General features: G+C 38.8%; 1 protein-coding gene and 2 long non-coding RNA genes across 3 annotated transcripts in view; 1 reads left to right on the forward strand and 2 right to left on the reverse strand.

The window, feature by feature from the left end:
* Positions 1–1,981: 1,981 nt before the first annotated feature.
* LOC124065300 lies at positions 1,982–12,396 on the reverse strand. The gene is made up of 2 exons (XR_006844381.1): positions 12,238–12,396; positions 1,982–2,173 (listed from the first exon to the last, which is right to left on the reverse strand). It is a non-coding gene; the product is annotated as an uncharacterized LOC124065300 (long non-coding RNA).
* LOC124065301 lies at positions 2,714–4,262 on the reverse strand. The gene is made up of 2 exons (XR_006844382.1): positions 3,658–4,262; positions 2,714–3,155 (listed from the first exon to the last, which is right to left on the reverse strand). It is a non-coding gene; the product is annotated as an uncharacterized LOC124065301 (long non-coding RNA).
* ascc3 (activating signal cointegrator 1 complex subunit 3) overlaps positions 4,395–14,123 on the forward strand; it is a 136,195-nt gene continuing 126,466 nt past the window's right edge. The window contains exons 1-3 of the mRNA XM_046400567.1: positions 4,395–4,517; positions 5,297–5,436; positions 11,330–11,480. Coding sequence (XP_046256523.1) covers positions 5,347–5,436; positions 11,330–11,480 — 241 coding nt within the window. The 5' untranslated portion in view covers positions 4,395–4,517; positions 5,297–5,346. The remainder of the gene's footprint in view (positions 4,518–5,296; positions 5,437–11,329; positions 11,481–14,123) is intronic.

Here is a 14,123-nt window from a genome sequence, read left to right on the forward strand (position 1 = left end):
GGAATAAAGAAAAGACAGAGAGCACATGAGACATCTTCTTCATAGGCTGAAGTTACAGTTAGGTGAGTTATGAATCACAATGAGGTTGTCTGAATGAATGCATGTGGCAAGCTACTTTTAACTTCACTGTGTGGCAATTCAGCTGACTGAAAACGAAGACATGACAACAGTAGAAAAGAAGACTGAAGGCCTAAAGCTGTGCTAATGCCCCCTGGAATTTGCTATGTTCATTACATCCTACAGTGTATAGTAAGTAAGGGCAGTAAAAATAACACACTGACTGTTTTACTATTGAACAAGCCCTATAGCACTAAAAATGTAAGGTTTGTCCTGACCGTGGTGCTAGAAGAAAGGTCATTCAGCAATTATAGTCATTTTGGAGGCAAAAATTAGCTTAGAAAAATGAATGACACTGTCTGCTATCTCGTCCTCTCCCCCAGAGCTCTTGTGCTCCAGCTTTCCTTAGCACTTCCGGAGCATGTTGCTGGATCCAGAATCTCCTACCCCGCCCTCCTGAGGCCTGGTACTGCTGCTGGATCCTGAGCCCTCTATGGCCCTGCCTACTGCACTTATAGTGCAGCTGGATCCAGAAGCCTCTCCATGGTCCTGCCTGGATCCTGCTGCTCCTGCTCTGCACTGTTCTCTCTATCCTCCCTGTCTCTCTCTCCCTCTCCTTTTTCTCTCTATCTCCCCCTCTCCTGTCTCTCTCCATCTCCCTGTCTCTCCTCTCCCCCCTCTCCCTCCCAGGCGGTCTGGTTCTGCTCGAGGTTTCTGCCTGTTAAAAGGAAGTTTTTCCTCGCCACTGTCGCCAAATGCTTACTCAGTGTGGGGTTTTACCCTGGGACCTGTTTCTCTCTGATTCACTTCTTTTTGGTTGTTTTTTGTTGTTGTTGTTGTTGTTGTTTACACACCTGTAAAATGTCTTGAGATAACTGTGTTATGAATTGGCACTTTACATAAAATTGAATTGAATCGAATTGAAATTGCTAGACAGTGAGAGATATGGTATGCACAAGTAATGGACAAGTAACGCCCTGACAGTTAGTTTTCTTGACCTTGATATTAGTCAAATGTGGGTTTGAGGTATTGGGCTGAGGATAAACATCTCAGAACCAAGTCTGATGTATTACCCATCTGCTGCCAACCCGATGAACTTGACTACAAGAGCAAACAAAATACTTTGATAAAAAGTGTGGAAACAACAGAAAGATGCTCAAAATGCTAATAAATTATTTTACAGGTAACAAAAAACAATATGTGGGGGTCATATAAAAAATAATTCCTCTCACTCATCACTTATGACCCACTGGAAGAATGTGGTGGTGTATTTACCTGCAGAGATCCTGCCCTCTCATTCTCCCTTATAGCAACTTTCCAGACAGTATGAGGCCTCCATATTGGAAACGGAAGTAAGTAAGACAGAGAGAGACTATGGACGAGCGGCTTTCCTGGCTATCAAAACTAAGAAGCCCGGATTATAACACACAGAGGCAGTGTGACCTCATTCCATCAGCAGGATGGTTCTCCCTTGCAAGCCGGGTTCTGCTCAAGGTTTCTTCCTGTTAAAAGGGAGTTTTTCCTTGCCACTGTCTGCTTGCTCGGGGGTTCAGACTCTGGGTCTCTGTAAAGCATCTAGAGACAATTCTGATTGTATAAGGTGCTATATAAATAAATTGTAATTGAATTGAATTTGTTCAGAATGCTGTTACTCTACTGTATCTTTACATCTCTTATGTCTGTTTGCAGCTACATTTATGTTCAAAATAAAATACTGTATATCTAACCCTTAATGTGGTTAAAGCAGGAATGCTGGTAAACCGGTCTGCATTGATCTATAAATGAATATGTGATTCTTGCTCAGTCTGTTGTTCGCAGCTGCTTTTCACTGTATTTTTTCCCGCAGTTCATTAAATCCCATTAAAGACAGAAGAACAAACGGTGAAGCCTCTGATTTGAAAATGGCTGCACCAGAGAGCAGTGCCATCATGAATAGTCATTTACATACACTCACACACTAATAGCAGGTACCAAGCAAGGTGCTGGCCTGGCCATCGCAGCAGTTTGGGGTTCAGTGTCTTACCCAAGGGCACCTCAGCATGAAGGACAGGAGGGGCTGGGAGACGCTGGATTACCTTGGCCTCATTAATCCTCTGCTCACAGCCGCCTTTTCCAACTTCAAAAAAAAAAATTGCATTCCTTACAGAATGAATACGGCTGTCACGTTTCAAGATATAATGCAATCATTTATGAAATGAAATTGAGTAGAATTATGACAGAAATAGCATCTGATTTATGGGATTATAAAAACTGCTTCACCCAACATTTTTAAAATGTTTCTGTAATCTTTGTATTAATTACATGCTGAAAATCTACATGTTTGGTGCTGTGTGTTCTCATCCTGCCACTCTGCACAGTCCAGACACTGATATATGAGTCTCTTCATTTGTTGAGCTGTTGTCATACTTCACTGTGATTGCCTCAGCTGTTTCAGAGCTATGAAACCAGTGATGTGCCATGTATTAATCATGGCCCCCTCCTATCTATGTTCCACTTTTAGTTCCACTAACTTTTGCTGTTCACATCGTCCGTGCAGTAGTCCGTCCCAAATCTACCACTTTGCATTTGCCGTTATGCTTCCTCAATAAGGTCCTAAATTTTGTCAGATTTTGATTTTGTTTTAGGAGAACATAAATATGATCAGTGTCTTTCGTAGTAATTTTTTTTTTTTTACAAGTGGTCCCTAAAAGATCATTGTTATCTGATAACTTCAGACCTTTACAAGTACCATTATTATTATTATTACAGTATTTTCTATTTTCTTTTTGCTGTTTTATGTTTTGTGTGGTCCCCAGACACAGCCTAACTTGTTTATTGATCCTCTGACTTTTCCTTCAGGGTTACCTTCAGGTTTAGACAATTTTAAATTTGTCTAAAACATTTGTTCGAAACAAGTTTGTAAAATCACATTTCCTGCTTTGTAACATGCTAAACACAGAAGGTGAACACTGCAAATGTCCGCCTTTTAAATATTAGCTTATTAACATCCTCACTGTGAGTTAGCATACCAACATTTAAGTAAGTTAGCATGCTAACATTTAGATTTAGCTGAAAGCATCGCTGTCCCTGTAAGTAGGCCCACAGCCTCTCAGAGCCACCTGTCATGCCTGGTGTTTTTGTTATGCTTTGTCTTTTGATTTCTGTCCATGTGCCATGTTCCATGTTTGTCTTGTGCTTCCATGTATTATGTTCAAGGTTTTTGTCATGTCCTGTTTTATTTTGAAAGTGTCTCTTCCCCTGTGTGTCCTGTTTTCATGTAGCTTTGCTTTAGTTTTCCTGATTGCTTTTTCCCTCCTGATGTGTGTCACCTGTGTCTCGTTACCATGTCTATTTAGTCCTTGTCTTCCCAGTCACCTTTGTCCAAGCGTTGATTGTCTTATGTCATGCCAGGAGCTTTTTGCTTTAACTTGCCATGCCAGGAGATTTTTCCCATAGTTTATCTGGGATTCACAGTGTGAGTTTGTTTTAGTTAGGTTTTGTTTTCTTTAATAAAGACAATTGTTTTTTGGACCTCCACCACGCCTGTCAACTCCTTTTTGACTCTGCATCGGGGTTCAGCTAATTTCTGCGTCAGCGACGCCGACCCATACTTGACACCACCAGCATGGACTGTACAGTGTATTATGTTAACATATTAATCTGGAACACACAGTGCTGTGCAAGTTCACACTTCACGACAGCTAGTTCTGTCTTCAGTTCATACACACTAAAACGAGCTATAGTTCACATTCATAGTAAATTTACAGGCCCAAAAAGGGATGTGAGATTTTTGTCAGACTGGTTAAATTAAACTCGAGCCTTCGGTCAGTCATATGGTAATGCTGTAAGCATATTTTTCATGAATGTTTCATTATCTTATAAATATTAGATGTCATCAGCAGATAGTGCAGACACAGCTGAGATAATTTTACCGTTATCAGCTTAATTTTAAATGTGCTGAGACGGATGTATCTGATCTTTAGACTCTGCCACCACGGTGATGACAATCCTAACTATGATGCTGCTTAAAACAAAATGTAGAATTTAAAATTCCATACATAATGTCCCATTAAAACATGATTCATTAATGATTTATTCCAAATGCTTTATGTTTGTCATGTTTGAGTAAAATCTGTTTGTATTGTTTTGTTGTAATATTTTATTGGAATAAATAATACATGCACAGAATATGCCATAGGACACCCAAGAGTTGCGCCTCACCCACCAAAAAAGCCATTTTCAATTTCGAGTACCTATGCCTACGTGGGTTTTGGTTTGTCAGTTTCACGTAAAAACGAATCTTATGTGACGTTGCACCTTTGTGACTATGGGTAATGTAGTCACTTTAATCCTACTCAGTATCGGGTATTTGTCATGAAAACTACAATACCCACAATTACTAGCGAACAAGCGATTCCTGTTGACATCTGCTGGATACACCACTCACACGCGCTTTACAGCCCATTCAGATGCTTTGGAAGGTACATATTGAAAAATAAAGTTTTAAATTGTCTAAATAGGCCTCTAATTTATCTCAGTGCGTCGTATGTTGACAGTTCTTTATAGCGCAAAAGATAAAACGGCAGGGGAAGTGGAAGCCAGGCTGACAAGCTAGCAATTGCTAACCTAGCAAAACAGAACCTTAAACAACGTTACTGACAGTCTTTAATGATGCCGTGTTTTAAGTAAATAAAGGTGGCAGAAAACAATCATTTTACATTTATTAACGTCAGACATAACGCTTTGGCTCTGGCACGCGATCGAGAGGTTCGTTATTAAAACACTTGACCTAATATCGACTTGATGTCATCCAAACATTTGTAATTACGCTCATTCCGCCGTAGAAGCAAATTCTTCGCACCTCAGACGAATCGTTTATATCCAAACTTCAATTCGGCACAAACCATATTCACCAGGCAGTTTTCTTACAGGTTAGAGAGTTTAATGTAGTTATTCCAGTAGAGTAACTGTGATATCGTACTAAAGTGACGTATAATAAACGTCACTTTAGTCAATGATTTAACTGCTATTAAGAGCTAATCTTGGGTTCATTGTTGTGCCGAATACACCTAAAGATCCTAGTGGCTTGTGCTAATAATGTGTGATTCTCGTTTAGAAATGTTATAGTAAGCTGACAGCTTTTCTCTAAGGAGCCCAACGTGTAAGTTTATATACATACGTGTCTGTTGGGGCTACGCCATGTGGAAACCATACAGCCATCACATTTCAGTTTACAGTTTTGTATTTGTCTGTCTGTCAGCCAGAGAATTAAGCTGGAAACCAGTGTATGGATTAGAGCATCAGAGGACGATGTCTCCTCCGCGACTCACCGGTGCACTGCGCTCCTTCTCCAATGTCAGCAAGAAGGAGGACTGTACTGATCAGCTCTATGATCTGAAGGTGAGGCCAAGTGTTGTATGTTTTTAAAACTATTTCCATAGCACTACTGTGTGCAGGTTTTCATTTTGCATAACACAGATGTTAGATTATGCACTTTTATTTACATAGAACGGAAAGCTTGAGATCACTAATGCCAGTCACTTAGAAATACACTACAGAAATTGTTTCAGCACTCTCACCTTTCCTCTTTTGCCATGTCTTCTCATCTCAACATTGGCAAGGCAATAGCCAATGCTGAATTTTCAAGGGATAAAATGGTAAATCTCAGATTTCTTTTGTATCACCACGGATATTTTGTCATATCTACCAACCCTATGCTGTAGGCTTTAGAGAAACTTTGAAAAAGCCATTATTATGTGTATCACTTCAGGTGAGAATCTAAAGTAATACACTTGAATCAAGGCACTTGAATCAAGCTAAATCACATTATTGTTATTATTTGATTCAGTTTCAAGTGGCGGCTTCGATTAGATAAGAAAAAGATCTAATGAGAGTAGTCCATAGGCCTTGTAATGTTTTAAAAAATGAAAACTCCAACACTCAAGGTTTTGGTAGCATGTCAGCATGCTGAATTGATCATTTGACACTATAGTTATGGTGGGGTGCAGTCGAAATAAGTTACAGCATATGTCATCAAGTTGAACATGTGATATCGTAATGTTGTGGCACATTGATGAATTGTTCATAGTTTACCTACACAATAATTGTTAGTCATTGGTTTTGGACTTTTGATAACAATAAAGTCATTGTTTATATCATTCTTAAATTGGCAATAGGCAAATGTTTTGCTTTAATGTAACATTATAACATAAATGTTGGATGCACAATGTAATATCTATAGAGTAATGGCACCATCTGTGCTTAGACTGCTTCTCAGTTCTCATTATGCAGTTTTGTCTGCCACGAAAAGAAAATGAAGGCTGACTGGTGATCCATTCATTCTGACACCATTTTTATCTGCTTTCATATCTCCATTATAGTCTAAATGAATGAATAAACTAACAGTTTTGCCCTGTGTTGCTGGTAGTTGCTGCTCTGAGGAAAATGGTGTCAGTTTGTCTTTTGTGACGACGGGGCTAATATTGTTTTCACATTAAAAGACATTTTAAAACATTTTCAAAACAGGAAGTAATTGGGCTTCTGCTGTGACAAAATGTCAGCAGATACTGAGAATAAATAAGGTAATGCACAGGAGATTTCTGTGATACAATGATGCAGAAATGTAAATATATACAGACGCTGATGTGTTTTTTCGATGTAACTACAGTACTGTGTGTGTAGCGATGCTAGCTTAATTCGGATTATGCACAACCAGTAGGGATAGTAGTATTAATAACTGAGTAATTGGTGAAAATGCTAGACCAAGCTGAGATTAACAGTGATTGCACCATTATGACACTGTCATGATTTTCTCAGACTTGGCAAAGCTCTGTTAGAGTCACAGCACAACACTTACAACTGAACTTACAGACTCAGTACTCTCACAAGCAAGCTTATGTGTAAGTCAATGGAGTGCCCCTTTAATGTATGACCACGCTCACAAATCTAAATCATTAATATCAACATGACAGTTAATGAAGTCAGCATATTTTCTCACTCTAAATATTCCACCAGCAGCAAGAAAATGTGTCCTGTTTTGACACTCACTCGAGGGTTCTATCTTTGGCATCAACTACAGCAGGTTGTTTTTCTTCCAACTCTGTAAGCAAGCAAGTAATGGGATTTTTGCATGTTGGTTGTATTACGGAAATATTTTATCTTTGATGACACAGCTTGCATACTGTATGGCTCTTCTCCAGCTCCCTTTTCTCCTCCACATGGAAAAATTCAAATGTTTCCGTTGGTTGGGTAGAACACCCAGAAACACAGATGCAGACTCTTCTCTCCACAGTGCCCCACACTCTGTTTTGATTTAAGATTACATTTAGTTACAGTTATTGGTGTGAGAATCAGTGTGTGTGATTAGACAGTGACACTTAGTATGTGGAGCTTCAGAGCAGAGGTCACATTGCGACAATTCAAAGCCTTTTATGAAGGCAGTGTTTATAAAACATACACTGTGTGCACAATTATTAGGCAAGTTGTGTTTTTGAGGATTAATTTTATTATTGAACGACCACAGTGCTCTCAGTCAAACCAAAGTGTTAATAAACCTCCAAACCTGAATATTTAAGGAAGTAAAGGTGAAGTTTTGGCTTTCTTAGGAGAATATCTTTGTGTGCACAATTATTGGGCAACTATTAGTGAGCAGAATTATTATGCAACTAAGTGAAAAATGAGGTAAAATGAGGTTAAAGGGAGAATAACAAACAAACAACTCAAAATTTACAAATTAACATTTCTGACATTTAAAAACAAAAAAATCAGTGACTGGCCACCATTCTAACAGTCGTAAGCCTTCCATTGGTGGAGTCTGTCAGTTTCTTGATCTGTTGACCATCAACTTTTTGTGCAGAAGCAACCACAGCCTCCCAGACACTGTTCAGAGAGGTAAATCTCCGTTTAAGAAGGGCCCACACGTTCTCAATAGGGTTAAGGTCAGGTGAGGAAGGGGGCCATGTCATTACTCTTTCATCTTTAAGGCCTTTATTGGCTATTTCGATTCATGTGATGGAGCGTTGTCCTGCGTAAAATCGTGTTCTTCTGGAAAGATGACTTTTTCCTGTACCTCTGCTTGAAGAGAGTGGCTTCTTAAAACTGGCAGGGGGTTGGGGGTTGATTTTGAGTTCATCTTCAACCCAAAAAGGACCAATAAGGGAGTTTCAGCCTTCCCCACCTTGGCCATGTCTCTGAGCGCTGTACACCTTGTACTTCTGGGCACTCCGGGTAGGTTGCTGGAATATGACAGCATTGGAGGATAATGGGTTCCTGGTAGCTTAACATTTGATTCTTCTCTAATCTCTGGCAGTTAAATTGCGTATTTTTTTCTTAACACATTTCTTGCATCCCTGTTGACTATTTGCAACAAAACTTTCGATGGTTCTGTGATCACGCCCTGATACCTTAGCAATTTTAAGATTGCTGCATCCCTCTGATGGACAATTTTTGACTTTTCAGAGACAGTTATATCTTTGTTGTCTGATTTTGCCTGAGGAAAAGAAGCTGCCTAATAATTATGCACACCTGGATATAGAGTGTTGATCTCCTTAGGTCACACCCTCCCTCATTATCCAAATACACATCACCTGATATGCTTAAATCCAATAAGCATTCAAATTTATACAGCTTAGAGTTTGAAAATATGCATAAAAATGATGATATGGTCAAAATACTTACTTGTCTAATAATTGTACACACAGTGCATTGGTGGTCCACCCCCCCTCCAATTTTCATATATGCTCAAAATGCCTTCCCCCAATATGGCCCGGGCTATTTCTTAAAGACCTGTCTAATTAAAAATTTCAGGCTACACTACTGCCCCCCATTACTGCTGTGGCCTCCCCGTGCCTGTATAAGGCAATCTCCTGTAACTTCCAGTCTGCATTCCTGGGGGGCGTGAGGTGCCGCTGGGGGGCCGGGGCACCCCCCCTAAAACAATTGTAGGGGAAACACTGCAGTATAACATCAACCTGCTGTACACAAAGTTAGCTGTTGTAGAGAATCGACTCGGGTGCGTCCCAGACCATCAAGTTAAAAGCACAAAAGCATGTACATATTAATCACGTATTAGTAATTTAACTATATATGAGATTCTTGCTGTTAGCCATCAGAGGATCCTGACAGTAAATATACAGCAGAAATTCCTTATATTTCTCATTTTCCATCCAAAGCCAAGTCCGTCACCTCTGTCAGCTGTTGCCATATGACACACTGAAATTTAAAACACTTGTAAAATAAAATAAAACAGGTCATGAGAGTATTTTCTTTGAAAAAAACAAAAACTGCCTGCTCCTGCTGAAAACAGAGTTTTTCAAAGCTGCATTAAACAATGAATTGTTTATCAAACTACTTGCTTATGAACATTGTGCTGAATAACTTAATAATAATAATGATAATCATTTCAGAGCCCTGCTAGACAAGTTATGAATGATCACGATCAACTGGCAGGTCTGGAATAACTTGACAAGTTCATGTAACAGCACACTTTCCACCTTTAATCCTAAGCTTTGTTTTTGTGAATGTTATATGCTGATAAGATTGGGAGCTATTCCTTCCCTCTGGTCAAGATTTAAATGAGCATGATTTTTTTGTATGTGTGTTGTAGTTTTTTCAAAATATGGTACGTGTACAAACACTGCCGGAAAGCGTTAGGGGTATGCCATGTTAAGACTGGGTATCAGTATGCAATACCTTGAAGTTATCAATAGGAAATAACCCAGTACCATGTTGTATTGAAACTTCTCCAGTCAAATGATGCCTGTATTTTATTTTATCATTTTGTACCCAAATTTAGGAAAAGATGACTACTTGTGTCATTGTGTCCACTTTTATATTTTACCAGCGTTTTATTGTCACGCTGGTCCTTATTTCCAACCCTGATTGGATCTTCCATTTTCATTGGTTTGCATACATATGTTTGTGTTTCTTCTCTCTTTTTTTTTTTTTGTTTTTTGTTTTTTTGGCTTTTGTCATTTAACAACCTTGACCGCTATTATTTATTTATTTATTCTTTAAATTAAAATGTTTTCTGTCTTCGCTGTATGTCAGTGATTTGATTTCTCTGTGAGCGGTGTATAGCCGTTCACTTTTACCTGGCTCACCTCCAGTTAAATCCCCTAAGGAGAAAAAGTGCTTCTCCAGGGAAAAGATAGCTGAAGTCACTTTGAGATTATCTCTCAGGTTTCATTGAAATGCTTGGTTGTAGAAGACATGGAGATCCTGACTGTTATGGAGTCACTGTGTTAATGATTCTCCTGACTTCAGAGTCTGAACTGTCACACCTGCTTAATACCCCACTTCTGTAATAGGAAAAGCTCATGAACATTAACTTTTCTAAAAAAAAAAAAAAAAAACTACTGAGGATGCAGTTGTAACTGTGGTGTGAAAAGCACTTTAGAGGTATCAAAGACTGCACGGTTTTGATGTCAATACCAAACGTTGGGTGCTGTCAGCTTTCAAATGGTACCTAGCCATGTTCTGATAATGGGACTCAAGTCTCTGTTGAATCACTGGACTTATTTGGTGCTGAAAAATTAAAACTGCATGTGGATTTTCCCATTGTCCTAAGACATTTAAGTTATAGCGACTCTACATTGCCCATCGCTGGCTTGACTTGGTTTGACCCAGTGCGGCAGGGATTGCGTCTCCCTTACAACAGGACTTCCTGCTTGAAGTTGTGCTTGTCTTGAGTCGATAACAATAATGCTGAATGGCGGGCTGATCTAGGCTGTGACAACACCATGGGAAAATATGTTTCATTTACCCTGTTATTTATGAGTGTCTTTCCATCACACAACACAGCGGGTAAAAGAAGCTGTTTGAAAGCACGAATGGGGATGCAGGAAAGATGCTATAGAGTTGCATTTCGAGAATTGTGGCATTCTTTGGTTTCGCAGCTGATTATTGAATTATGTAAAGAACATTTCCTGGCTGGCTACCACTGTCCCATTAATAGAAATGTAAGAAATGTAATTTCTAGTAAGTGGGATAATGGTGAAGACCCTTAGGAATGGTTTTTCAGTTTAATTAAAATTATGAATTGGAATCAAATTTATATGAAGACACACTGCTGAAAGCATTCATTAATTTTACAGCAAATCTGTAAAATGAACTACATTATATAGTATCAGTGACTGACCAAACCTATGGCACCACATCATCTTTTTATAGAATATTTGTATAATATACCAGCACACTATTGGGGTACATTGGTCTTGTCCTTGGTGTGTGGGCAGCTGGAGATTTCTCATATTTCTTCAAATGTAATTGTTTTTGTCCTTGTGACTCATGTTAGACCAAACGACTGAAGAGACGAGAGCTATTTGCCAGAGAGGGCCTGACGTGGGAGAAGATTGTCCATTTCTGCACTGAGCATCAGGACAAAGCTAAGCAGCAAGCTGCCAGTCAAGAACTGAAGAGCCTCCTTCTGGCAGCCAAGCAGATTGGTAATTAACTCCTCAGCATCAAATCCTTACAGTTTCTTTCAATCTATTTTCATGTGTTTGTGTTCAGCTGATCAAAACAGTTAAAAATAACAGAATGCTGTTTTTTCTGTTTTTAGACTGCTTGCCTAGAAATAATTATGATATAGTAAACAGCTAATGAAATTTATGATGATGACGGTGATAGAAATCATGGTGAGTTTAAAGGAAGAGCACTTTATCAGGCTTTAATAAACAGTCCAATTCAGTGGACAGTGCAACCACATTCCAAAAAAATATATATATTTCTTGACTTTCCTGATTCTAAAAAGAAGTTGGAACTCTGTGTGATGCATATATGAAACAGAATGTGATAATTTGTTAATGCTCTCTTACATGCACCCAACTGAACACTGTACAAAGACAACACATTTATTATTTACCTGATCAACTTGATTGATTTTTTTAATTTATTTTTTTGTAATAAAATCTCAATTTGATGCGAGCAATACTTTGGGTCAGTGGGCAGCAGCAAGACTGGGACACGCCTTTTTGGAACATTCCACAGTTAAACAGATCCATTCTGTCAATTCTTCTTTGCATTGGGAATTTTCTAAGACACAAAACATATCTAAATGACAACCGCCACAGGACCAACATTACCACTAGACAATAATATTTAAAAATCTCAGTGAAAACAAAGGTGTTAGCTTCTTTTTGTGTGGAGTGCTATATTCTGGTAATTCCCGACAAATATAATATACAATACTGATATATTCACCTTTGCTTTGGCTTTGAGAAACATAATTTAGGTAGTTGGAGTAGAAACTGCTTTATCTTCCAGTGTTCTTTCAGGGTCGTACTGCTGGGCTCAGCTGCAGGTTAACAATTGCCTGCTTGTCAGGGGCAAGTAAAGGGCCACCTCAGGTGTTTTTAGTAAGTTTAGTTATTCATTTGCCAGATTCAGAAAGAGGTAAAAAAGAAACGCATTTTTATTTTTTTTTAAGGTGACATTGGAAGTATCTAAAGAGTGAGCCGTCTCACTTCTTTCTCTTTTCTGTTGAAAGTGGCACATGTGCAGTGCTGAGCAGAAAAAGGTATTTCTGAGGGTGAAGCACGAGCAATCCGGGAAACAGGAAAAAAATAAAACAGAAGAAAATGATGATGCTAAATTATCAACCCTTTTCCATGTCTTAAAATGTGAGGCAGTATTAATGCTGAACTGAAAATCTTGAGCTTTGCCGAGGAAATAAAATAAGTGACTGAATTCATTACAAGATAATGAGGTGAAGGGTCTGAGATACAGGAGCCTTACAGTTAATTCTAATAGAAAAGATGGTCCACCCACGGTGCAGTATATGCTGGATAGCGAGTTTAAGGAATATCAGTCATTGGTGTGGTTCTTTGAAGAGACTTGTGTATCTGTTGCATTTCTGGTTGGATTAAAATATATTTTTTTAGATGTGTCATTTCATTTGATAGTGCAGATCTTGCTGTAATCCTCCCTCTGTGACTTCAGACGTTTAAAGGATAGTTCAGGTTTGTCGAAGTGGTCAGTGTATTACCAACAGAAGATGACAGTCAGCACATCCCCAGTTTAGAATACCTGCGTGTGACCTGGGACAGAAGCAAAGAAGTTGGGCCAAAAAAAAATCTATATCAGTTTATGTGTGTGCTGTATGTTTAATATTTTCACCGCTTTACCTTGCGCTCAGACAGCACTTTCCTTTGGCACTGTAATTTGTAAGCAACCCCACACATGCTGCTCTAGACCACTGAATAAGCACCTCTGTACCCCACTGTCAGGTGAGATAGTTTAAATACTCAGTGAAACAACTTACCTAAGGCAAAAAAAATAAAAGAAGACAAGTAAAGAAATGCTGCAGTTGGCCTGTCCATCAGCAAAATTTCTTCTACACACACTGTTCCATAAAGGAATTCTGTGAATGGTATTTCATCATTTCTGTCAGAATGATTCATTTTTTTATTTTCTTGCATTTGTTGTCTGTTGTCCCAAACAGTTGATCTACAGTGTAATTGAGTGTGCTGAGTATGTAGAAATATAGAATATCTATGGTTGAGAAAATGTAGTGCCAAAGAGCTGTCTGATCATGAGGTTCAGTGCTGAAATTATTTAAAATATAGCATGCGCTAAAACTGATGATGATATTTTCCAGCAGGTCTCTTTTTCTTTTAAGGTGGCTAAAACACTTTCCTGCTGACTGTGTCTACAGCAGTGCACTACCCTTTAACTGAGCAATCAAAAGCCTGTGATGATTTTCCTTTATTAGTGTGCTTTTCTTTGTGTTCGTGGTGTTATTTTTGTTCTTCTCACTCTCCAGTCAAGAGTTACAGTATTTGTTGTAGTGATGCTCCCCAATGCTTTCTGTGTTGAATTTGCCCTCAGCCAGTGTGACTGGATCCAAACAAAAAGTTTGTCTCACTAACACTCTGGAGAGGATGAAAGCAGCCATTCTGTTCTGCTACGTGCACCAATGAGTCTGGTGCTTTTCGACCATTTAATTGGTTCAAATCCTTTTCATCTCTTTTCCATTTCCACAGCCTCTCCAACCTTTTCACTCTATTCTGCTTCTGTCCCTCTCACATTTTTCCTCTAATTGGACAATTACTCTGTTTTTCTTTTTTGTTAAGTGCAGTCCTGGTTAA

The sequence above is a fragment of the Scatophagus argus genome, chromosome 9 (genome assembly GCF_020382885.2).
Source record: "Scatophagus argus isolate fScaArg1 chromosome 9, fScaArg1.pri, whole genome shotgun sequence".
Lineage (NCBI taxonomy): Eukaryota > Metazoa > Chordata > Actinopteri > Scatophagidae > Scatophagus > Scatophagus argus.